Here is a 27,232-nt window from a genome sequence, read left to right on the forward strand (position 1 = left end):
TGGCTACCGTGAGAATGTTAGGTTCAGCTGATTTCAGATCATCATCATTTTACTGAGATGGAATGAGAAGGAGATGGTGCCTCCCTGGGCAAAATGAAAATCGACTATTCTGCATCCTATTCCTAAATTCGAGGCTTCTATTTTAAGTGCTTTCCAAATCTCATTTTCTAGGGCTTCTCTTTTATGGGGAAATCACCCTTCGCTCTGTAACAATACAGACATGTTGTGTACTTCCTTTCTTTTGTTTCTATCCCAGATTAGAAAGGAAGGTTGGTGGATTTGAGGAGGGAGGGGAATGATCTGGTGATGGACCATTCTAAATTTCATCTGGTAGATTCTTCCTAGATCGCCATGAGTCAGCCACCGATGGGGGGCGCTGCCCCTGCCACAGCCACAGCTTCTGCGGCCACCTCTGCCACTGAGGCTCGACTGCACCCAGAGGGCAGCAGCAGAAAACAGCAGCGTGCCCAGTCACCTGCCAGACTAAGGGACAATTCGGTCCGACAGACAACAGCGACCACCCGGTCCCCCGTGGGGGCCGGCACTAAACTCAATTCTGTTCGACAGCAGCAGCTGCAGCAGCAGCAGGGCAACAAGACCGGGAGCCGCTCAGTGCCTCCGACCGGCGCCCGAGGAGGCGGAGGCGGGGCGGAGAAGGCTGCGCCCCTGGCGCCCAAAGGGGCCGCTCCGGGAGCTGTCCATCTCGCGGCTGGTGCTGAAGCGGCCCCCGCGGCGACCCTGGCCCCAGTGGGCGGCAGGAGGCCTGGCCCGTCGGAGGAGCCATCCCGGGAGCTAGAGCCAGTGTCCGCCAAACTCGGGGAACCCCCTCCGCTCGGGGAAGGAGGAGGAGGGGGTGGGGAAGGAGGAGGAGCCGGCGGCGGCTCCGGGGAAAGGGAGGGGGGCGCTCCGCAGCCGCCGCCGCCGCCCAGGGGCTGGCGAGGGAAAGGCGTACGCACTCAGCAGAGGGGCGGCAGCGGCGGGGAGGGGGCCTCCCCTTCACCATCCTCCTCTGCGGGCAAAACCCCAGGCCCAGGCAGCAGAAACTCCGGAAGCGGTGTTGTGGGGGGCGGCAGCGGTGGCGGAGGGAGCTACTGGAAGGAAGGATGTCTGCAGTCTGAGCTCATCCAGTTCCACCTCAAGAAAGAGCGGGCGGCAGCGGCAGCAGCCGCGGCTCAGATGCACACTAAGAACGGCGGCAGCAGCAGCCGCAGCTCCCCAGTCGCTGGCGCCCCTGCCATTTGCGAGCCTCTTGCAGTCCCTTCCGTCTCCCCAATGGCGGCGGCAGCGGAGGGCCCCCAGCAGAGCGCCGAGGGCAGCGCGAGTGGAGGGGGCATGCAGGCGGCAGCGCCTCCTTCGTCGCAGCCGCACCCGCAGCAGCTCCAGGAGCAAGAGGAAATGCAGGAGGAGATGGAGAAGCTGCGAGAGGAGAACGAGACTCTCAAGGTGAGAAGGGTGGGGGGAACCCGGTGGGGGAGGGGCGGTGTGGGCCTCGGAGAATTAGGGCGTGTCCCGCGAGGGTGAGAGGCTGTTAACCTGTTAGGGGGCCTTAAAGAGGGAAGGGAACAGGAAGGAAGAGGAGGGGCCTCCTAGGCCTTTTCTAGATTTAAAACGGCCTAAGATGAGTAGCCTCATGTCTTAATTTAAATCCAAATTTGGGCCTTCATTTCTCTAATTACCATGATTTGTCCCACTTTTTCATGGAGAGAGGTAGAGTAGGAGAGCTCGAGAAGGCCAAAAGAAGGCCCGTTTTTCTAGTTTCTTCATTCATGTCTGTCACTCTTGTCTCATGGAGAGGGGGCGATAAAACTGAGAATTTGGAGTTGGGATGGGGTGCATACGGTGCATGTCCAGGTGGCAGGGGGCGAGGTTAATTTTGACCCGCGGCCTGTCACCGCCTCAGAACGAGATTGATGAGCTGAGGACCGAGATGGACGAGATGAGGGACACTTTCTTCGAGGAGGATGCCTGTCAACTGCAGGAAATGCGCCACGAGTTGGAGAGAGCCAACAAAAACTGCCGGATCCTGCAGTACCGCCTCCGCAAAGCCGAGCGCAAAAGGCTCCGCTACGCACAGACTGGAGAAATCGACGGGGAGCTGTTGCGCAGCCTGGAGCAGGACCTCAAGGTCTGCACCGCGGGGGCTGGGGGTGGGGGTGGGGGGGCAGGGGCGGCAGGTGGGACCTCTTTGCGAGGAAAGGCCTTCGCTGGTCGTTAGCAAAGACAGAGTTCCGCAGCGCTAAACACGAAATATCAGTTTCCAGGCAGGGGAAAGCGAAGAACAGACTAGTGGGTCTAAAGGGTCTAGTGTGCGTGGAAGGCTTGCGGAAAGCGAGCTCTGTGGGCTTTCTTGGGAGTAAAGGTGACTCCTCCAGAGATGGTGGGAGGAGGGCGCCTCCCCCGGCAGAAACGTGGGCGTGGCAGAGCGCAGACTCGCGTTGGTTGATCGGCCTCCAGAGGCTGTCTTCAAGTAGAGGGCAGGTGAAATCAGGCAGTCAAGAGCAGAGCGATAAAGACTGCTGAAGGAAAAGAAATTGGAGGCCAGAATAGGAACAGCATTGGGAAGGTATTAGAGTTGGGTTTCTCGCTGCAAGGCCCCCTAACCTCCTTCCTCCAGGACTCCTTCCTTTCGGTACTTTGCTAACTGCCTGAAAGAAAATCTGTCCAACTTGCCGCCCCTTTTGGAGAAGTAAAGAGCAAGTGCAGTAAATGAAAGAACCCCATTCTTAATGTGAAGCTGTTCCTTTAGAATTTCCCCCAGTGGAGAAATTTTAACCTTGAAATACGTTTTTTAAGTAGGTGTGGTCTGTTCAGTGTAGTTTGCCTGTAGGCAGATTCACTGACAATGCAAATCAATGTTATCTTCATAACCTTGGACAACCAAACATAATTTTAAGTATTTTAACTTCCTCAAGATATGAAAATCAAGTGTAATTATCCTATATTTGTTTTAAAGAAACCTGTGAGAAAAACTTAATGGAAGTCATATTATTTTTTTTTTCTTTTCCTAACATTTGTTGAGTGCTCACTATCCACCAGGAACTGTGGCAAGCATTTTCATATATATTAACAGTGAGTTAGTTATCTCTCTAAATGTTAGCTCAAGACCAAAAAAAAAAAAAAAAAAAAAAAAGCACCTGTGAGGCTGGGATTATTAATAGCATCATCTTGATCATCTTGTATGGAAGCTGAACCTTTTACAGAGGTAAAGTGCCCAGCCCCCAGCCCTGGGAATCGGCTAATAGGTGGCCAGGCTGTCTCCCCAGCCAGTATAAAACCACAGTCTATGTTCTGAGCCACTACATAATACTACACCAAAGGGTTTTGTTCCAAACCCTAAAATTTCCAAGATAATCTCAAAGCAAAAGGCTGAAATGTATCCTGTAAAACAAAACAAAACAATAGTTAATCTCAAGGACTGATATGTTTCCTAAAAGTAATCGCCTGACATCATAGGATCAAAATTCAAGCCCCACATCTCTCCTGGGAAGACTTTGTTTTCTAGTCTTTAAAATGAGTGATAATGGAAATTACTAGTGTTGTTGTAGACTTAAAGGAGATATGTGACATTTCTTTACACAAGATAAATCACAGTTGAACATCTATGACCGTGGTGAGTGCAGAGGTTAAGGGAACAGAGTGGAGAGCCCGACTACCTGACCACTAGTTAGCTCTGTGACCTTGAGCATATTACTTCACATCTCTGAGACTCCTTTTCCTCATCTATAAAGTAGGAATAGTAATAGTCCCTATATCATGGGATTGCTGGAGGGTTAAATAATTTATATATGTGAATGACTTATAGATAAAGCATCTGGAAAGTTTACTGGTATATGGTAGAAACAATTTATGTATTGACTCTTATTTATTTATTTTTGGCTCTTAGTAGTTTTAATGTGAATATAACTTTAGCCCACTTATTGTATTGTCTTTAGTTATATATTATTGTTAAAACACTTTAATTTAGGTTGCAAAGGATGTATCTGTGAGACTTCACCATGAATTGGAAAATGTGGAAGAAAAGCGAACAACAACAGAAGATGAAAATGAAAAACTGAGGCAACAGCTTATAGAAGTTGAGATTGCAAAGCAAGCTTTACAGAATGAACTGGAAAAAATGAAGGAGGTTAGTATTCTATTACCTCACGGTATGCTACATATACGTTTAGTTCTTTAGAAAAGAATCCCCAGGACTAATATGACTGTTAAAATAATTCCGTTTTTTATGATTATAGAACAGTTTGTTGTTCTCACCCAATATACTAACAGACACGTGACTTCATACTAAATTAATATGTAGCAAAGAAAAACTGACCTCACCCCTGCCTCTAACTTGATATATACGAGCTCAGACTGAGGTTTCATCCTGTCCTCTAAATTTATGTTAAATCAGGGTTGTGGGATTGAGCCCTGCGTCAGGCTCTGCACTCAGCCTGGGGTCTGCTTGGGTTTCTCCCTCTCCCTCTGCCCCTAGCCCTGTCAAATAAATACATAAATTTATGTTAAAGAAATTATACAGCTATACCAAACACAAAGGATGTCAAGAGTATGAAGGACTAAGTGTTGAAAAGAAGAGCTAGTCCTGTGATTACTACTAAGTTCATAGAACACAGACTTTTAGGACATAACGGCCATAAAAACCATTTAATTGAATCAAATCAGATCAAATTGAATTGAATCGAATCACTGCTTGAATCTTCGTAATGACAAAACCCCCAAATGATCTAATGCTTAGAACATCACCAGTGACTGACCTTTAAGATCATCTGCATTAGCCGATTCTGTCACAGCATAGCTCTGTTAAAACATTTTCTTTGTTTTGAGTTGAAATCTAGTTCATTGTAACCTTGACCAATTCATCTTAGTTCTTACCCTTCAGGGTAGAATTGTCAAGGGTCCTCTTCCACATCAGGTATTTGAAGTTTCTACCATGTTTTCCCTAAAGTTTCTCAAAGAACAAGATTAGTAGCAAAGAAAATAATTGGAGAAGAAAAGAAACAGAAAAGATTTATCAAGAAGTAATTAGTTTTGTGATAATTAGCAATTTGAATTAGAATAATCATCTTTGAAAACTGGCTGACAATGTACACACAAATGTGAAATGTGAATTGTGAAAACTATTATTGAGAATTAGCAAATGCACACATGGTCCTCTGGATATTTTCCTCTGCTTAAAAATGCAGAATTTAAATGATAATCCTAATCTTTCCATGGACTAACTGAGATATTACACCTTTCATTGCTATACTTATCTCAAAAGGGTATAGGGTATAAAAATATATTTACCACGTAACAGTGAAAATATCAAGCCTGATTAGGAATATGTGCCAGGAATTTGTATTAAATAGTTTCAGTGGAGTAAACTATTTTGTGATCTGAGTTTCTACTTATTGTTATATTATCCTGATTTTAAATATTTTTTAACATGACAAATTAGGGCAAAACCATTTTCATGATATGTAATTCTTGGCTGATACCTAAGGATGGCCGTGTGCTACAGTAGGAAAACATGGAAACTGGGAGCCATGTGACCATCTTTACCAGTAACTAACTGGGTGACTTAAAAGGCTTCAAATTTTCCTCAGTTAATTCAGTTCTAAGATGTTGTTTCAATGATTCTCAACATCTCCTGCAGCTATCGTGACTTTTATCATCCAGGATGTTATCGTTAAAGAGTAGCATAGATTTTTTTCCCTAAAGTTAAAAGATTAACTATGAAATTAGGTAAGTATATGTTTCTTAAACAATAACGTACAGTTGAAATGTGTCAAAAAATGAAAGTTTAATTTTCAGGAAAACAATGAAACAGGCAGCTCTATTAGTTCACTAGGGAGCTAGAACAAAGTACCGCTGACTGGGTAGTATAAATAATAGACATTTATTTTCTCACAGTTCTGGAAGCTGGAAGTCCAAAGTCAAGGTGTGGTCAGGGTTTACTCCCTTTGAGGGCAGGATCCGTTCCAGGCCTCTCTCCTTGGCTTGTAGATGGCTATCTTCATGTTCACGTTGCATCCTCCCTATAGATGCCTGTGTCCAAATTTCCCCTTTTATAGACATCTGTCATTGTAGATTAGGACCTCCCTAATCATACGTTGTACATTGTAGATTGACTGCCTCTGTAAAGACCCTCTCTCCAAAAAAGGTCACATTCTGTAGTACTTGGGTTTACAACTTCGGCATGTGAACTGAGGGGACCCAATTCATCCTATAACCATAGCTATTAAACACCTTTCTATAGGCAAGCAAAGAGAAAGTTCATTGTCAGTTGCGTTAGGCTCCATTCCACATTCACACCTCACTTGCCTCCTCCCATATTCCTTGTTTATACAATTAAGAGCATTTAAGTCAAAACAAACTTCATTTGACTACCAGGAATAAAAGAGAAATACTTTGTGATTTGGTATCATGTGAATGTTTTTTTAGTAAATATCTGGAAGTTGGATTTAAGAATGGCGTAAGAGTTTTCTGATTTCATACTGTGTCCAGAAAAGGGTAAAATGCCTGCAGACTAACTGTCCATTAGCCAGAGAGATGGGACCTCTCCCCTTGTAAAATGACAGCCAGAATAGTCTGGCTACTGGGAAGAAGGGCTAGAACCTGATAATGTCCTCAGGAGAATTATTGTAGATGCATTTCCTTGATTCTGTTCCCTACACCCTTCGCTATAACTATTTCTTCCTTCAGAACTCTGACTCTGATTTGGGAAAACACTCTTATAACATCAAGCAATGTGGGTATTTGTTCATGCCAAAAAGGAAATTCACATTCTCCTTGGAGTTCTAAAAGCCAAACTCCAGTCCCTAATTAGAGACGACAAAAACAACAAAAAAAGTGTAGGGAATTTAGGAGCATGTATTCAGGATATCAGCTTTTAAAGTAACCTTTGATTAAAAAGATGGGCTCTACAATTTTAGCATCCCAGTTTGAGAAGGTGGGTGGGAGTGGAGAAAAGAAATAGAAATAGAGAGGAAGGACAAGAGAGTGGAAGATAAAGATCTGGGGGATTCTAAATGTAATAAAAGAAAAATGAAAAATATTCTGTCAGGGAAGCTCTATAATCATTCATTTGAGGTTGACCTTCATAGTGTTCAGAAAAGTGTCGGGAATAGAAAAGATAGTTTAAAAATATATTTGGAAATCAGAAATGTTTCATTAAAATGAGATTCTTGGAAGGGTAACTTTGTTATTTTCCAAGAAGATCAATATTAAAACTGAATTGCAGTAATAAGTGTCTCACTATGTGGGGAAGGAGCTGTGAGTTTGAAGCCTGAGTTGGCCTTGTATTACTGTGACAGCTTCAGTTAATCATCTGCTTCCTTGGTTGTAAAATGAAAACATATTCAAGTCCTTGGTGAGTGTTAACCACACAACTGTCATCCCTTTGTGGCATTCTAATCAGTGGAGAAAACAGAACGAGGCCAAACTTTCCATTATGAAGAAAAGACACTAGTTATGGAGTAAAATCATAAAATGTTAAGTAGAATATACTAGAGAGAAGCAATCCTCTAACTCTCAGTTTTTAGTTTCTTACATGGAGGCACATAGATGTTGAAAAGCACAACTGGGACCAATAGACCATCTGCTGGAGTTTGGAAACCATTTACTAAGAGTTTAATTGGCTTCAAGGGTGTTGACCAATTGCTCTCGAGGCTAGTGGCTGCACAAGGTCCTAAGCACCTGCTCACATCCATCTGCTTGTCTTCTTCCTCTGAGGGCACAGAGTAGGCACCGGGGGTAAGAACAGTTGAGTAGAGGCAGAATAGAGGTAATTAGTTGAGTCTACTGCAACTCATTGCTTGTACTGAAACAGTTGGTATTCTGCCAATTGCAAACTAGAGGGACCTGTTAGGATGCAGTCTTAGAATCTTAATGGTATTCTCATCCGATTACAAAACATTGATTGCTACTACCATTATGCTTTCTTGCAGTAGAAAAATGCCTTTACTTTTATGTAACCCAGGGGAAATGGTGGTCTTTTAGCATCACGAGCAATCAGAGACAGGTTTCGGCAAAAGTTATTTCATGGAAACTGCAACTAGCTCGTAGTGTGAATGCCAGGACAAGTTAACGCACAAATAGCATAAAGTGAGGATATGGAGGAGGCTCTGTGAGGGATGAGTCTCTGCTACAGTTAATTGAAGGTCACTGCCCTTCATAAAGTCCTGCTGCTGTGGGAAGAAACTTTACTTTGAGAACTTTGAAACCCATGTGCTCTTCAGAAGGGAGGGGTCTTCTCATGTTGCCTTTAAGATCTGACCATTGGAGAAGCATTGATGACGGACATTTGAGGAAAGAAATAACCAACAAGGACCTTTGAAGATGGAAAGGAAGAAAGAGTAACTGAGATGATGATGATGGTGATGATGATGATAATGATAAATGTTTATTTGATCCTTTTTATTTCAGAATCTATCCTCTTTGTGTTAAAACACCCTGATATCACGCAAGAGTCTTTAATAATTTTCTTAACTTTCCTTGGTCTTTGCCCCAGAGGGCTCTTAACTCGCCTACTACAATAGCACTGTTTATCTTGGGACTTTTATTTTCTGTGCACTTGGTTAATATACCCTATCTATTACAGTGAACTCTCATTCTAGAACACAAAAATAATTAGTACTATAAATTTCGACAGTAGTATCTCTTTTTTTTAAGTACACAAAGAATATATCTGTTTACTCAGACTCTCTTTACAGACAGAACACTTTACTAAACAAATGCTGGTCCCTGCATGTTTACTATGGCCTATTTATTTTTTGATGTAAAATTAAGAAATGAGTATAACTTTACTTGGTGTCGATAGGGTATATTTAAGTTATTAAGTGCAAAAATGAAATGATAAATCAGCAAAGCAGCAACCCAAGAGACAGTTTTAAGGGGGAGTTTCTTTGACATTCAAATATTTTTTTCCCCTGGTTCTGGTAGTTGTAATTTGAAAAACAGGACAGCAGTCATTGATATTTTAAAATGAAATTGTCATAAATAGTTTTAAAGGCATCAATTAAAAACTATTACTTTAGTCACATCTTCTCAGAGGCTGTAGTTTGAGTAACTTGAGCAGGAATAATACGGACTAAATTAAAAGCAAAAACCAATGTGCCTGGTAAACAGAGGAAACCTGTTTTCCACGTTACTGTATGTAGTGAATGTATTTTCAAAGATGTATTTATTCAGAATTTATAAACTCCATTGGATTTTTTCCCATGAAATTGCATCTGCAGTTGTAGGCACTCTGAAGTGATTCCCAAGACTCAGTTGTGTATTAGTGGCTCTTTTCTTTTACCCACATGCCAAGCCCCCAGTAAAAGCAAATCCCTGTTGGTGAGACAGTCCCTGTTGGTGGAGTATTTTCTGAAACATATTGAACTTTTATTGTAAACATCAAATTTTTGTTTATTTGAATGAAGAGAGCAAGGGTTTCAAAGCTTTGAGAGTGAGGATTCTTCCTATAGCCAGTTTGTGTCTTGGCTGGCATTTTGAACTTTATATTCTTAAAGCAGTAAGGCACTATATAAATATGAATTTTATCTAATTAAGCATCTCCTTTTGATTATCTATTCAGTTCCCATTTCAAATATTTATTAGTTCTGATGTTTTCAATGACATGGCTTCGTAGAAATTGTTCAACAAATGTATGTTGAGGGGTGCCTGGCTGGCTCAGTTGGTTAAGCACTCGGCTCTTGATCTCAGTTCAGGTCTTGATCTCAGGGTCATGAGTTCAAGCCCCATACTGGGTGCCATGCTGGACATGGAGCCTACTTAAAAAAAAAAAAAAAAAGTATGTTGAAATGTTTGTTGCATTTTCTGGTAAACCATATTGATAGGAGCTAAGTCTCCAACTGTGGACTCTGCCAATCTAACAGAGGTCCTGGGGCTCTAGGCTGAACTTTGAGGGACCTGTGTATGAGAGATGAACAGCTTATATATGGTTAAATATCTCCATGGAAGTACTTTACCTACACAGATATTAAGGAGTTGTTTACTTCTCCAACTTCTTTCTCTAACCTACCTTAAAAGGGAATTTGAAACAGTTCTCAATAATTCATAACCCTTGAAATAAGAGTTTACAATTTTGGTCACATGAGAATTCTGGGAAGAGGAAGGACAACTTAATCTAAGGGATGTGCATTGTTGTGAAACAGCTCTGAGCTCGGTAGCAATCGAGGCCAGGAGAGAAAAATTGAGAGAAATTACTTCCTGACTGTGACTGGATATGGAGGCAATACCAAATTTTATAGGAGGCCTTCCGAGCAACCATGAAGAAAATTAATCCTAGTACAGGAAAATGTTCACAATTATAACCAGCCAGTGGATGGCTCACATGACAACCGGTGGGTGGCTGAGCCTTCGTAACAACTGTCAGTTCTCATCTGTACAATCAATAAATTAAGAATTACACTTTTGCAGAAAATAGCATTTAGACATTTTGTCATTAGCTATGAATTGGAGTGTGGTTTATTAGAAAGTGCACACGTCATGGCGTCTGGAAACTGACTCTGACGCCTGCCTCTCATTCCCTGTGACATTGAGCAATTAACTTGAAATGCATAGTCTCTGTTCATAAATGTAGAAGTTAAACTAAATACTCTCAAAAATTCCTATAAAAATGTCATTTTCTACTTTGTTATTCATCTCTATTCTCCCCCAAAATTTTATTTATAGTCAGGTATGCCAGTCAGTTTCACTACTATTACTTTTATTACTGTAATTATTTTTTCATTCATTCAGTCAACAGATATTTATTGAATAGTAATATATTGCCTACTGAAGTGTGGGCATAAAGACCACCCAGAGGATACAAAGGCACGGATATCAGGGTGTTGCCTTAACCTCAGAGTTTCTACTAAATGAGTGCAGTCGTCAGCCAGTCCTCACATAGAACTGACCTCCATTAAACAACCTAGTCCTTTCCTTAAGGGACTCCGATGGGTATCGCTGTGACCCAGCCAGTCCCTGTGGTGCCTTTAGGTTTGGGGCCGTAATTCACAACATTATTCTCTCCCACTCCCCTCTACCCTTGACTGCCTGAGCAGGGCCCTGCTTCTAGTGATGCAGAAAATAGCATCTCTCTGCCTCAGCATTTTCCTCGAGGCTAAAAACCAAAAACTTTGATCTGACTGTAATTTAGCAAACATTTCTTGAGCATATATATCGTGTATATAACAAGATAATAGCGTAACCATGAGGGTAGTCGCTGACCTCCAGTTAATTACTTTCTGTTAGAAAAGACAGCCCTGTGGAAGTTGCACTTTGACAATACTTAACACGTGCATTACTATGCTGAATAACCTCAATGTTGACAATTCAGAATGGAAAACTTATGAGGCTGAGGCTGACCCTGGGTTTGATCACCGCAGCACCCTCAACATCCAGTTCAGTGCCCGGCGCTTAATCAATTTGACCATATTCTTCTGCAATATAAGAACAACCGTTATTCCATATTTAATTGGTATGTATCTTTCTCCCCACACTAGACTGTAAACCCCCTGGGAGTAAGAACCGAATCTTGTCTCACTCATGATCGCATCCACAACAACCAGAAATTGTTGACACAAAGGCCGCCAACAATAAATACTTTTGAGTGAGAGAATGTATGGAAATTAGGAGAGGCGTTTCAGGCCCTATTTTGTGGAGAACAAGAAATATGATTCAGAAACAGAGCTCTTTCCATGGTGCCTAGTGTAATCCAAACAAGATACGAGGGAAATGATGAGGAAATCCAGCCTCACCCTGTGTCCAGAATTAGAGCTCTCTTGAGACTTTGCTATCTCCTAGAAACTTCTAGTCCTCTACCTTGCTTCTCTTAAACCCGTTATTCCCCAGAAGCAACAAGTCTTCCCTGGAACAAGGTCTCATAGGCTTTTTGGGAGGGGGAATGAGGACGGGAGCACAACCACCAGAGGACAACCCTGACACCCTACACATCAGCTCTGCGTTTGACTTCTATATTGTTTGGTGAGACAATACGAAATGCAGGTTTAGAGAATGAGAGAAGACTGCAGATCTTGTCATTCCCAAAGACTATCCAGCTATTTGCTTTAAATCTTCGATGTTTGGGATAGTCAGGTCAGCAGTTAATTTGGCTGAACAGATAAGGAAAACTACCCTAGGCCTGCAGGTACTCAACCGCTACCAACACCGAGTGCTAATTAGAAGCCAATCACTGTCCAGATACTTTATGTGTAATGATGTTGTTAATAGTGTCATTTTAGGGGCACCTGGGTGGCTCAGTCAGTTAAGCATTTGACTCTTGGTTTCAGCTCAGGTCATGACCTCATGCGTTGTGGGATCGAGCCCCGCATCTGGCTCTGTGCTCAGTGGGGAGTCTGCTGGAGATTCTCTCCCTCTGCCGCTCTCCCCATTCTCTCTCACTCAGATAAATAAATCTTTTAAAAAATAGTTTCATTTTAGGGATAAACACTCAAGGCTCAGCAAAGTTGATATCACTGGTAAGCAGGCAGGGTCCACACTGATCCGCCTGCCTCCAAGCCCATAGTCTCCACTGGCAAAACTATTGGGACTCAGGGCGCCCCTTCCACAAGCACCTCTATCTTTTCCGGACCCGCAAATACCCTTCCCTCTTTAGGGACCTCAATTCTCCTACAGTCTCCCAAGTTCTGTGCCTCTAGCACACATTTAGAAAATGCACTAAGCAAGTATTGAGAGAATACTTCCAAGGTATCCAAAGGCAAACTCTGTTTTATCTCATAGAATGGAAATTCTTGGAGGAAAAAAAAAAAAAGAAGGAACTGGGAACATAGGGCTAGAAAACGAATTTTCGGGTCTGTTGATATCATCTCTTCTTTTTACAGAGTTTCATTCCTGTGTTATTTCAGATAGATCAGTAATAGCTGACTCTCAACTTAATCGCCTCTTAAAGGAAAATAACTATTTACCCTCTTCAGTCCATTCGCAAGGACAACAGAGGAGACTATGTGTGGCGTGCCTTATAAACTATAAGGTGGTATAGTCATCAGACATCAGATGCTCTTGTCATTATCACATGGTTCTAGATTCACTGATTAAGACTTAACTCTTAGAATGTTTGAGTCCATGAGAGTGAAATTTAGATGTATCCAGGACTCCAGTTCTTTTACACAGGGCTTTGAAACACTTCTGCTTTCTTTCCCCATGAGTGCGTACGACCGTGAAGTTCCCCTTTATAGGTGCCTTCACTGTAAAGCCATTCTAACTTCTTCCACTCGTCCCATTCCTTCTCCCACGAGGCATGTCCTCAGACCTGACTGCTTCACCATCCAGCACTTCACATCTGCAGAGGTCTGAAGGGACGTGCGGACAGTGCAGCTAGACCGTCTGCCCCTACACTCCCCGGCAGCGCTGATCGCTGATGTGTCTGGATGAATGTCTCTCCTACCTTGGCTGCCTACACGTATTTTTCTTAAAGAGAAACATCCTAGCAGAGAGAGGAGGGCTATTGTCTTCAAGCACAAGATACTTTAGATTGTTTTGTGCCTTTTAGTGCCTCCATAGGTAATTCTAAGCTCTCTGAATTTAACTGTATTTCTATTTTGTTCACACAGAGAGACTGTTATATGTACAAAACTGTAACTGCCTGGGCAAGAGGCGTTTAGGAAGATGTGATTGCTGTCAGAGGAGCTCATCTTTAGCTCTTAAATTAGAATTTACTAGGTTCCTTTGTTTTCTAATACTTGTGTTACATTTGCGTAAATATAACATGCAATTTCACTGTATATTAGGAAGTATTTTCTAAATTGAAAATTCAGTTATATCTTGAAGATTTTAGACTTCATTGCATTTTAATGGAAATACAGTCACTTATTCGATGTCTCCATTCTAATTCCATTTTTACATTTTAGGGTCAGTTAAACTGATCTTTATCCAGATGGTAAATGACATTTGAAGATGACATTTAAAGATGTCATTTAGCTTCTCTCCTGACATTTTCCATTTTATACTTATATATTTCACTTAATGGGACCATTTATATTCAGTGTGATTCAACTCAGAAGCACTTAAAATTAAAAATTCAAAGTATTCTATATTCCTCTGCTGGCTAGCTCAGTTATTTCCAATTTGTCTAGCCAATTAATCATGGTGGTAAGTGGTTAATAAAATTAACTACATTATTTTTTTCTTTCCTTCACAAAGTAAACGTTCTTACCATTCTATTGGCCAGGAACCCTGAATAAATAGCAGAAATAATTAGCCCAATTGATTATTGTATTCACGTGCATAATAAGCGACTAACATGTTGACATGTGGTTGTATCAACTGCCTCCTTGCATATGGAAGAAGAGATTTTCATAGAACTTTATCAAATGGTAGCCATCTGTATGTGTTTAGAAGGATCTGTTTTATGGAAAGTATTGTTTTTTGAGGATAAAATATAGCTATCAGATTCATTTCTTTTAGAGTTCTGGCTACATTTAAAATAGAATAATTATGTTCTGTAATGATTTGGAAGGTAGTTATTCTATTTTTAATTCTACTAGTATTAACTTTAAAGTGGTTTTGTGGGGTTTTTTGGTAATACATGTATGATTCTCAATTTTCCCGATTACCAAATTCAAGAATAAAACAAGGAATTAAGAATTCTTTCTTGGATTACTGTTTGGTCTTTGTTAATCTAACATAGGATTATGAACTAAGATTGTTACTATTACTTACGGTTATAGTATATAGTTTCAATTTAAAGAATATCTTTTGCTTCGTATGTAATTCAAGCAATGTATCTCCAACTTCAATACTATCAGTGATTTTAAACCAGACCACATTTTTGAAACCTAGTTTTAAATAATCTTTAATTGGATTAGATAAGGATCTTGACTTTTTTTTTACTGGAGGAAAATTGTAGATGTTATACTTTTTGACCCTTTGTACTTTTGAAAATAGCATGTGGCTGACTTCACACAGAAATGGCAGAATGGCACTAGCGAGTAAAAATTTTTTCTTTTCACATCATATATTCTGTTTCATTATCTATTGGCATTTGTTTTTCAGTGGAGAAATATGAGATCAGTCTGACTTTGAATCCTTTGTAGGTCAGATTGTGTTCTCGCTACATAGTTATGGATATTTTTCTTTACATTCTGTATCAATCACGGTCGTCCAGTAGGAAAGGAAAGTCACCCTAGATGGATACTATATATGGGATTCCTCACAGTGGCGTGGGCAGGATTCAGAAAACACGCTCTTAATGTGGGCACCACCTCTAGATATGTAGACGCTGTGAGGGAATGGTGTTCCAGGGGCTGGTGAGACTGGGACTGTGGCGGGGGGTCCCCCGGTGGGAGCTGTCATCTGGACATGTCGTAGCTACTGCTGAGATGGCAGGTTGAAAAAGTGAGGGAGTACTGAGAGTTGCTGGAGGGGAGAAGGGTGGAGGGATAGGGTAACTGGGTGATGGACATTAAGGAGGGCATGGATTGTAATGAGCACTTGGTATTATATAAGACTGATGAATCACAGACCTGTACCTCTGAAACCAATAATACATAATATGTTAATAAAAAAGTAAATTAAAAAAATATATAAGCACAGTTAAAAGAAAAAGAAGAAAAAGTGAGGGAGTGCGGAGAAATACCCTCGACTCTCTCTTCTCCATCCCTCAGCATTTCTGCCAGTGCCTTCTATTGGCCAAACCCAGCTGGAAGGCAACTGGCAGGGAAGGGGACAGAGATAAAGAAGTGTGCAGAGGTCAGCCTCCTGAAGCACAGAGCAGGACCGAGAAGGGGCAGGAATGAGTCTGGACAGCTAAGGAGAATAACCAGTTCAAAAATATCGCCAGGACATATCTAGGTGATGGTCTTTGTTTATATGTCCGGAACATGTAGACTCTCCGATCTGAAAATGAACACTTATTTTTAATTATCTCAGAGAAGCTTTCTTGTAGTATAGGCTTGACAATCACATGTGCTCTATTTTGTTCACTTTGTACCCCCTACTACTTCTCATCCTTTCACCCTCTTTTTGTCCTTTTCACCTGTGTCCTCAGACAAATTCTCAAGTTTGTTCTCAGTATCATTAAGTTAATTTTCTGCTGTGTCAGTTGTGCTCTTTGAAGACTCCAGTGCAAAATTTAATTTTTACATTAAATTTAAGGTTATATTCTCAAGCACATACAAGTATTCTTTTTTTAAAATATTTTATTTATGTATTTGGGAGAGAGCACATGCGGGGGGTGGGGTGGCCAGGGTAGTGGGAGAGGGAGAAGCAGGCCCTCCACTGAGCAGGGAGCCCGATATGGGGCTTGATCCCAGGACGCTGGGGTTATGACTTGAGCCTAAGGCAGATGCTTAACCAGCAGAGCTACCCAGGGACTCCCTAATTCTTGCATTGAAGTGTAGTGTCCTCTGTGAGTTTTCTTATTCCCAACAGCTTCTCAGTCTTCAGATCTTAATCTCCTCTCTGACCTTCTATTTTTAGTTCACAGAGGCCATGTTCATTATCTTATTAAGAATACAATATTTTTAAAGCTGCCTTCTGTTGTCCAGAGTAAATAGCTTTCAAACATATATTTTTGGGTTTTTTTCTTTCTTTTTAGCTGAATACATTTTTCTTAGTTTACCTAATACATTTTATTGTATTCAGCTTTACTGAGGTATAATTTGCATACCACCAATTCGTTTTAAGTATATAATTTAATGACTTAGTAAGTGTACAGAGAGTTGTGCAAGCATCCCTGCAATACAATTTTAGATCATTTATCTATCGTGCTCACTTGCAGTCACCTCCGGTTCTCACTCGTAACCCCAATCAAGCACTAATCTGTTTTCTAAATCTATAGCTTTATATTTTCTGAATATTTCATACAATTACAATCGTACAATTTTTGGCCTTTTGCATCTGACTTCTTTCATTGAGCCTAATGTTTTTTATCAATACTTCATTCCTTTTTATTTCCAAATAATACTTGATTCTGTGTGTATGAGTATATATATATATATATATATATATATATATACACACACATATATATATGTATATAAGTTTGGCAATTTCTTTAAAAAGTTAAAATATATACCACATTTTGTTTCACCGTTCTCCAGTTGATGGATATTAGTGTTTTTTTCCATTTTTATGAATAATGCTACTATGAACATTTACGTGCAAGTTTTTGTGTGGACCTATCTTTTGATTTCTCTTGGGTAGATATCTAAGAGAAATTTATGGGTCATATGATGAATTTATATTTAACTTTTTAAAGAAATTGCCAAACTGTTTTCCAAAGTGGCTGCACCATTTTTTTTTAATTGGTGTGATACCATTTGATTGTCTTCTTTTTTTTTTTTTTTTTAAGTAGGGTCCATGCCCTGTGTGGTGCCCGGCACTGGGCTTGAAATCACAAGCCTGAGATCAAGACCTGAGCTAAGATCAAGAGTCAAATGCTTAACTGACTGAGCCATCCTGGTAGCCCCTGCACCATTTTACATTCTACCAGCAAAAGAGGGTTCAATTTATCAACATCCTTGCCAACCTTATTGCCTATCTTTTTTATTATAGCTATTCTATTGAACGTTAAGTGGTATGTCATTATAACTTAAATTTGTGTTTCCCTAACAACATCAAACTTCTTTTCCTGTGCTTATTTTCCATTGATGTATCTTCTTTTGTGTAATATCTATTCTATTTTTTGTTCATTTAAATTGGCTTATTTGTCTACTTATTTTGAGTTCTAACTCAAACTCTGTTTATTCTGGGGGTGCCTGGGTGGCTCAGCCGGTTAAGTGTCCAACTCTTGATCTCAGGGCCTGATCTCAGGTGGTGAGTTCAAGCCCTACACTGGGCTTAATTAAACTCTTAAAAAAATAGATATCTAAACTATATATATTCTGGATACACTTTTTTTATTAGATGTATGATTTGTAATGTTTTCTGTGTTGCTTGCCTTTTCACTTTCTTTGTAATGTCTTCTGCAATGCAAAAGTTTTTGATTTTGATGGAGTCCAATTTATGAATTTTTTTATCACATATGCTTTTGGTGTCACTTCTAAGAAATCTCTGCCTAACCTACAGGAAAATCACTCTACTGTTTTTCTAAGAGTTTTACGAGTTTTAGTGATTACATTCACGCCTATGATCCATTTCGAGTTAATTTTTGTGTATGGCGTGAGTTAGGCATCTAAATTTATCTTTTTGCGTATGGATCTCCAATGACCCCAGCACCATTTCTTGAAAAGACTATCCTTTCCCCACTGAAATGCCTTTGTCCAGTGTACTTTTATTTTTCTACTTTTTTTTCTTTTTAAAAAATATCATTGAATGTCAGACTTTCCTTTTAAATTCAATGTTGTCTCAAGACACACTCACTGTGTCACTAGTTCGTAGTCCCTCTCGAGACTGCTTGTTTTCAGATGCAAAGCTGTCGCACAGCTTGGTACACACAGCTCCAATCCAACATCTGATGGCTGGTAGACCTTTATCTAGTTCTGGCCTGTTCGGAAGGAACATGAGAAAGTCTACTACTGCAGCACTCAGGCATGCTGACGCGGGGGAAAATTTGAATCTTAGAAAAATCTTGTTCTTTTTTTTACCAGTAGTATGTGAAAACCAACAAACCTCAATTTGGGTGTTCCCAAGGCTTTTCTACCTGTGGTTCTATCTACGAAGCCCTGGATAGGAAAAGAACCTAGCTAATGATTCATCGCACAATTAATCATCTAGCTCCTTCACTGCTTGGCTCCTGCTTGTATTGGAGCATTGGAGTTTTAATAACCTGAGAGCTGCTGATTGCAAATCAGCCAGGCCCTTTCTCCAGATACATGATAAGGCAGGATCTGTGCAATATTTATGCGTGTGTTGGAGAAAGTAGGGCTGGGATGTAGAAGTGTTGGCTGCCCAGTTGTTTGCTTTTTAATAACTTTATTGAGCCATGTTTTACATGTCATATAATTAACCCATTCCAACTGTACAGTTCAGTGATCTCTAAGTAAAATTTCCAAGGCTTACAATTAGTAATTGTAAGAATGCAAGAAATTTGCATTTTCATTACCTTATAAGATCCCCCATGCCCACTTACTGTTAATCCCCGTTCCTTCCCTCCCTCTTGCTACTCCAGGCAACCACGAATCTACTTCTTCTACCTATTGATTTGCCTTTTCTGGACATTTCATATAAATGGAATCATACAGTATGTGTCTGTCTGGCTTCTTTCACTTAACATAAGTGAGGCTCATCCATGTCTTATCATGTATCAGTAGTTCATTCCTTCTTTTTTAAATCACTGGATATTATAGTATTGTGGGGGGTACCACATTTTATTTATCCATATTTATCCATTCACCAGTAGATGCACATTTGGGTTGTTCCCAATTTTGAGCTATTAGGAATAATGCTTTTAAGGGTATTCTTGTGTAAATCCTTTTGTGAATATAGGTTTTCATTCCTCTTGCGTGTACACCTAAAAGTGGGATTGCTGGATCATATGGTAAATTTGTGTTTAACCTTTTAAGAATTAGGGATGTCTGGTTTTGATTGGTCTCCATTTCTTCTGTTTCAGACAGTTAACGTTACATGTAAGATATAGTATGTTTCTTCATTGAATTCCACTGATACTGTTATTAAGGGAAATTTTTCTCAGATTCTGGAAGATGCTTGACTGTTAACTTCAGTTTCCAGTGTTACCGCATCTATATTTTTATCTTTGCCTTCAAGTATATTTTAATAGGGAGAAAGTGATAGCTTCATATTTTATTAGCCCCAAATTCTCTCTATTGATTAACAATGTAAAAGGTAAATTTTATTTAAAATATAATACCTTAGGAAATGAATTTGATTCATCTGCGATTACTTTCCATAGCTTCCTTAATATATGGAATATTTTATTTTTATTCCATTTATATCTCATGCTCTTAGATTCATGCATATATTCCCCCTGGGTACTTATTTATTATTTATAAAGGCACTACCATATGCGTAGCTATCAAGTTGTTCTCATATGTCTAAAACAGATGCATGTGCACGTATGTATATTCTTGAGCATTATATCAAGGGACTAAGTAAATTTATTTAGCCTACAATATGGTACTTGTTCTTGTTCAAATTAAAATTTCAGAAATTTAGTGATTGTCCATTTATTCCAAAATTACTTTGAAATGAACTAATTTGGTCAAATACAATATACTTCCAAAAGACATTACAATACGTCTTAATATGAAATAAAATCAGATTGTAAGATTTCTTTTTTTTTTAAGATTTTATTTATTTATTCGACAGAGATAGAGACAGCCAGCGAGAGAGGGAACCCAAGCAGGGGGAATGGGAGAGGAAGAAGCAGGCTCATAGAAAAAGAGCCTGATGTGGGGCTCGATCCCATAATGCCAGGATCACGCCCTGAGCCAAAGGCAGATGCTTAACCGCTGTGCCACCCAGGCGCCCCAAGATTGTAAGATTTCAATGAGCATGTGTTCTCTAGTGATATCTATAATAGATTTCAGATTATATGTTCAGTGTATAGATAGAGGTTACAGAGATTCTGTTTGTCCTTGTGTTTTAGAATTCACTGAGCAGTGTTTAAGATATGCTGAAATTCCAGGACCTAACACACATACGTATATGCACATGTGTGCTCCAACACATATATACGTATATTCACATGCGCACATAGACATGCACACAAACTCATACTCATTTGCTCTGTGAAGGTGAACATACACAAACAAACAAAACACACACCATGAATATGTTATTTCATCTTAAAAGCTTGGGTTCAGCTCTTTGCCTTTTTAAATATACCATGTGATTTTTTTTTTAATTAAACCAATTACTGCTTCCCCTACTTTCTCTATCCTTAAAAATAGAAAAGGGCCAGTATCTCAGGAATTGTTGATTATTACTAAATTAAACCATGGAAACAAGATTTTTTTCCCAATCCATTTAAGATTTGCAGAGAAAGTATTCTATAATCATACTTTACTCATGATTTTTACTTACTTGGTATATGATAGAAACTGCAAAGATTATGATTGTCATGCTTTATTCATAAATGTTTTCAAAAATTTGTTATAGGAAGTTAACTCAGTCTCCTTTGCCATTTGTTTTCAAATAATTTCAACTATGTCTCTAGTAAATACCTAGTATACTTTAAAGGCTATCTAAGCAAAACAAAACAAAATAAAACAAACAAACAAACAAACAAACAAAAAAAACTAAGCAGAATCCTCCTTAATAGCAATCAGGAAAGATACAAGCAAAGACAGAATAAAAAATCAAAACAATGTCAACAGAAGCGAGTGCTAAACCCACATTAATAAGATGAAATTTAATATGAATAAATGTGATGGCCTATGATGTGATTTTTTAAAAATGTACACAAATACAGAAGGATAGAAATATATTCATAGCTATTTACACAAAAAGAGGCACTTAGGGAGTTTAGTTGACCAAAAGCTAGATATGAGACCATACAATATGATAAATGCTTAAAAAACTGGGGAGTGTGTGTGTGTGTGTGTGTGTGTGTGTGTGTGTGTACATCCTGAAGAAAAAATTGCCTGCATTCCATGTAGATATAAAAAAGATGCATGTGCACATGTGTATTTTCTTGAGCATTATATCAAGGGACTAAGCAAGAAAAGTAGCTTTTCCAGCTTTAAAAAGTGTTTATTTAGCATTGACTGGATGGAAAGAAAGAAAGAAAGAAAGAAAGAAAGAAAGAAAGAAAGAAAGAAAGAAAAAGAGAAACCACAAAGTTTGGAAGCCTCATAATTCAGAAGATAGGAATGGGGCCTGGGCTTGTAGGACAGAAAAGGAGATGGCCTTCTGGCAGAAGAGGGTTGACTTATGCCTGCAGATGTGGGGCTCCACCTCTGTGCGCCAGGTCTACCTCCCCACATCCGTGACAGGCATCTCTGTATCAGTATCCAGAAGGGCATCACTCTCGTTCTTAAGAATGAAAAGTTCACAGCTTTTTTATTTATTAATATCTTCTGGGAACAAATCCAGATTTAAACTGCTGGTCAGTTTCCTTTCCAGAATCTTCCAAGGTTGTTTCTTGGAATAGATTCATTAGTGGTGATTTTTTTTCCCTCTATTCTCCATTTTGTTCTTTTCCAAATTCGGGTCTTCCTAACTAACAATCAGTAAAAATTTGAAAAATCTAATCCTTACATTACACTTGAGGATTTTCTGGGTACAGCTTCCTTTAATTCTTTACATTTCAATTCTGAAAATTGACTTAAGTAGAAAGTCTTATAAAATTAAAGTTATTTTCTTCCACCGCCTGGGAAATTTATAGAAACAAAAGGACAATCAACATTTGATAAACTAAAGGTGGAACTGACATATAAATAAGAAACCTAAATCTAGGGAAGCTCTGTAAATGTGTATACATCACTTCTTCCTGAAAAGAAAGAATAAAAGCTAAGTTCAAATGTGTTAAGTTCGAAAATGTGCTGAGCCAGACCCTATAATAAGCCTGTTAGGATGAACTTTATTAGCTTTTAACTCATATCACACCTTTGGTGCTAATTGAACACCTACTTTTATTAAAAGAAGCATCTGCAATCTGGAACTGAAAGGTGAGCCTTTATAATAATTTATTTAAAGCTCAGTTTTATTAAAAAATACTTTATGGAATCAAAATATTGACAAAGGCAGGAGAAAAATAAAAACAAGGAAAGTACATTGAGCTTTATTTTTTCCTATGTTTGAGAACCGCCTTCAATTCTCTTTCTTGACATTCTATGTGAGTCTTTTGCTTTTCTGGAATTTTGAATAGGGGATTTTTTTTCATAAATATCAACTGGAACTTTTTCAATTCTAGTGGTAAAAAATATTTGATAAATGTATCAGCTTTTGCTGGGTAACAAACCATCCCAAAATTTAGTGGCTTAAAACAATGATTGTTTATTTACTTAATTCTGTGGTCCTCTGTCTGGATTATTTTTGTCTTAATTGGGTCCCTGGATTTATTATGATTATTATTGGGTCCCTGACAATCAAGGCTCAGCCTCTGAAAGTTTGCTGGCTATTGTCTAGAGCCATGTGACTCTTTCTATCTAACAGGCTGTCCTAGACTTGTCGTATGGGGCAGCATGTGTCCAAGAGTGAATGAGCAGAAGTGGGCCAGATCCCTTGAGCGTAGCATCAGACTAGCATGTCACCTCCCCTACCACATTTTACTCCCACCACATTTTATTGCTCAAAGCAAGTCAAAGGGCCAGCCCTGTTTGAAGAGGCACAGAAATAGACTCTGCCTCTTAATGGGGCACATTGCAAATGGGCTGCCTATTGGGAAGGGGAAGAATACACCCAGTTTTGTAAAGAGTCTTAATGTGGAAAACCTTAATCACTAAAAAAAGTCTTAAGTCTAATATATAACAGATAGTGGTTGGAGCCCAAATGTCAGTTGCCTTTATGCCCATAATTTCCAGACTATTTTTTGTAGACCTTTGGTGAGTGATATGACATGGAAAATGACTTAGTCCACATCAGAGTAATCACATTGATGTTTCTCCAAGGCTAGGGAAAGTGAAAGAGTTGGGAGGGTCACTGACTTGGTCTCTCCATGACTGAGAGCGGAGAGAGAGCACTTTTTTTTTTTTTAAGAATTTTATTAATTTTTTCATCAGAGAGAAAACACAAACAGGGGGAATGGCAGGCAGAGGAAGAAGAAGGCTCCCTGCTGAGCAAGGAGTCTCACGCAGGGCTTGATCCCAGGACCCTGGGATCATGACCTGAGCTGAAGGCAGATGCTTAACCAACTGAGCCACCCATGCATCCTAAACAGAGGGCACTTTTAGAAAACAACTTGGAAAAGAGTCCCCATGACCTGGGTTTGAAGGCAGTAAGAGAAGCCCGGGCTCTGGAGACTGTGAGGGACAGAAGAGAAACTGTGTGAGAGGAGCTGTTGAGTAGAAGCCACAAAAGCCGACAGCCCATCAAAGAGTGTTGGTACCAGATATCCTTGACAAAATGATTTTGAGACCCAGAATCTTAATTTTCGACACTGGGGAAAATGGGTTAGTTTAAAAATCAAGAGAAGGATTAGAGCACAGTGAAGGTATATCGTATGTCCTATTGTAAATACTTTTCAGCTCATACTTTTTTTTGCTCTTCAGACTTTTTCTGTAGAAAACGATGAGACATTTTTATTTTTACAAGCTTTAAATGGACTTTTATTTATGTGTTTGTTTTGACCTTCTACCAACTGCTTGGGTTAGAATGCTTCAAAAAACAAATCTATGTAAGAAGGAAGGTCCAAGGGGTCATTTCTTCATTCAGTTGATGTCTGAGCAATGACCTTATACCAGGTGGACTTCTAACAAAGAATCAAAGTTCCTGTGTGGGTAGAGCTCACGTTCTAGAATGAGGAATAGACAGGAATCAACTACACACGTCAGAGAGTGAAAGGAGCTATGGAGAAGAATAAGGCAGGGTTGGAAGACAAGAGTGCACGGAGCAAGGGAGTAGAGGAGGTATTTTATGTAGTGTTATCTGTTATCTTATATGAAATGGTTGGGGAAGGTCTCTGATTAGGGACCCTGAAGGAGTTGCAGGGGTGGGTGTGAGAGCACAGGAAGGAAGAGTGTTGTGGGCCGAGGAAAGGCCCGTCTCTGGAGCATGCTTGGCATGTTTGAGGAACCACAAGACTGTCTGTGACATGAGCGCAAGGAAAGCAGGGGTGGGTGTAGTGGCTGACGAGGTGCAAGAGCTTGTTGGGGGGGGTGGGTGGAAGACCGACCGCAGGCAGTGGAAGGTGGTTCTCGGAGTATGTTGTACTCACTCTGCGAACTCTGAAAACACGCCTGGGCCTAACCGCAGAATCTGTTTTAATGGGTCTGGGTTGAGCCTGGTGAAGTCTTTAGAAAACATTCCCAGAATAAACCCAGTGTGTGATTGAGGTCTCCTAGGCCTCTGAAAAGCTCTGCTCTGATTCTGAGACAGAAAACTGCTGGACGATTTTGCACAGCACGGCACGACCTGATTATCCTAGCCTGCCTCCTTCACCCACATTCCCTTTGGCCCCCAAGGTCATGACTGAGTATAAAGCTTGGGATCCTGCCTTCCCCTTTTAAGGAAGAGTGGAGAATGTGGTCATGAGTGAGACCTCTGGGTGCTCATGGTGGCCCCTTCTCAGCCACGCTCCCTGAGAGGTGTCAAAGATATAATAGGAGGGAAGGAGGAAGACTTCTAGAGCCTCTCCTGTTCCCTTCAAAATGGGTTGAAGTTTGTCTTAGTCCATTCGAGCCGCTGTAACAAAACACATACGGGGCAGCTTATAGATAACAGATATTTATTTCTCACAGTTCTGGAGCCTGGAAGTCTGAGATCCGACTTGTGTCCTCATGGCCAGGTGAGGGCCCTCTTCTGGGTTGCACACGTGTATCTCACTGGTAGAGAGGGCTGGGGAGCTCTCTGGGGCTCTTTTGGTAAGGGCACTAATCCCATCCATGACGACTCCGCCCTTATGAACTAAGCACCTCCCAAAGGCCCCACCTCCAAATACCATCACACAGGACATTAGGATTTCAACATATGAATTTTGGGGGGGTAAAGTGGGGGGGGGACATAAACATTCAGATTCAGACGGCAGCAGAGCCAGAGTTCCTGCCTCTTTCAGTTTTCCTCCAGCCTTTGTTGGAAATCCGCATGCCTCTTTCCCAACGTTGCCCTAGATTTAGAGGATGACTGTGAGTGTGTGTGTCACTGCTGGTGAGTCCTATGTTGAAATAGAAAAATATATTGCTCGTGCGTAATGTACGTAAACTAAGGCCCCAAGCCCATGCTGCGTTGTGTCACTGCTCAGAAATAATCCGAGCCTTTTCGTCCTTTGAAGTTACATTATAATGTAATTATTCAAAACAAGAACACAGAAGTTGGATAACTTACACCCTGACTCTAACACTTACGGGCTCACTGGTTTCTCCTTTGTGTGCTTCAGATAATTGGGTCAACCTTCTAAGTCTGTTGTAAAATCAAACGACTAGTTACATAGTAAGCAATTAGAAATGTGCATGACACAACAGTTAGTGCTCAATATATCCTAGATATTAGTACAGCTATAGTTTCCTTCCTGATTTCATCACAGGACAAATGGGTCTCTTAGCAAACACATAGGAGACTATTATACATGTCATGACTTTCAGTGCCATGTTAGACAGGCTTTTCTCTGTTGTTTAATTGCTGAAAACATAAAGATCCTACATATTAAGAAGTGGACTAAATTTCAAATGAGGGAAAAAAGGCCGTCTCAAAATACTTTTAGAACAGGAACAATCCACTTTCTTTAATTGTTGTACAAGCGTGTGTTTTTGGAAAAACCCTTTAATTCCTGGCCTTGACATGGATGAAAAAGAATAGCATCCTCTTTTTGGACTAGTTGAGGGTGGGAAGGAAAAGAATTAAGATGTGGTCAAGAAGACATGCTTTCAACACATTTATCTAGAGAACCATCTGAAGCTCCTACTTTGAGAACAAAGATGAAGATGTGAGATTTAGTTCTGGAGTCCCAGACCACTTCCCTGAAGAGATTCCTGGATTTCGTGCATGCAGGTGGGGCAGGATAACGCGGGTGGGGGACAGTTGGTGATGAACGTTTACACTCACAAGAAAGAGACTGGACTTACACTAGTTTCCCAACTTTCTCTACCCAAGATGAGTCCTATCTGTTTTATTGGAGTCAGAAAGTTAATAAAAACTTACTGGAATATGAAAAGATGATTAAATATGTATTGACAATTTAAATGTGATACTTGGAAGTACTTGTCTTAGAGGTGCCTTACGCTCAGTTTACCTTTATTCAAGGAGCAATCTTTTTTCAGAGCTTTGGGTTTAACACCTCGCTTGAGTGATATTCAAATAAGAGTAAAATAGAAAACGCCTCTTAGGAAAGGATGGCCTGGTTTCAGCCTTTCTCCGATATTAATTTAGAGGGCTCATTTTAACATTGCCCACAGGATAAAGTCTAAATTTCTCAGCTGCACAAGCTGACCTCAGTGCTTTAGAAGTGTCTCCTCTGCCTGAGCTCTGTGGTGTCTCTGCCTCCATTACTTCTTGTCTGAAGTCTCTGAGTCTATAAAGGCTCCCCTATTCCCCTGAGCTTTTGCTGCTGCTTTTATTCGGTTTTATTTTTGTTGAAATTGTGTACATCCTTCAAAGATCAGCCATCTCAGATGATTTCCTCTGATCTCTTCAGATCTGGAATCATAGTTGCCTCTTTGTCCTCTCAATCTTTTGTTTGTTCTTCATTCATTGCCCTTCATTAATTCTGTCTACTGTTAAAGCTAATTATCCGCATTCTCTTAACCATCATAAA

The 27,232-nt window shown here is 40.2% G+C and overlaps 1 protein-coding gene across 1 annotated transcript in view; it reads left to right on the forward strand.

Moving 5' to 3' along the window:
- The first annotated feature begins 351 nt into the window (after positions 1–351).
- The window catches only part of SOGA3 (SOGA family member 3), a 38,400-nt gene continuing 11,519 nt past the window's right edge, over positions 352–27,232 (forward strand). The window contains exons 1-3 of the mRNA XM_057311059.1: positions 352–1,443; positions 1,901–2,125; positions 3,965–4,123. Of these exons, the coding sequence (XP_057167042.1) occupies positions 352–1,443; positions 1,901–2,125; positions 3,965–4,123 (1,476 nt within the window). The remainder of the gene's footprint in view (positions 1,444–1,900; positions 2,126–3,964; positions 4,124–27,232) is intronic.

The sequence above is a fragment of the Ursus arctos genome, unplaced genomic scaffold (assembly GCF_023065955.2).
Source record: "Ursus arctos isolate Adak ecotype North America unplaced genomic scaffold, UrsArc2.0 scaffold_13, whole genome shotgun sequence".
Classification (NCBI taxonomy): Eukaryota; Metazoa; Chordata; class Mammalia; order Carnivora; family Ursidae; genus Ursus; species Ursus arctos.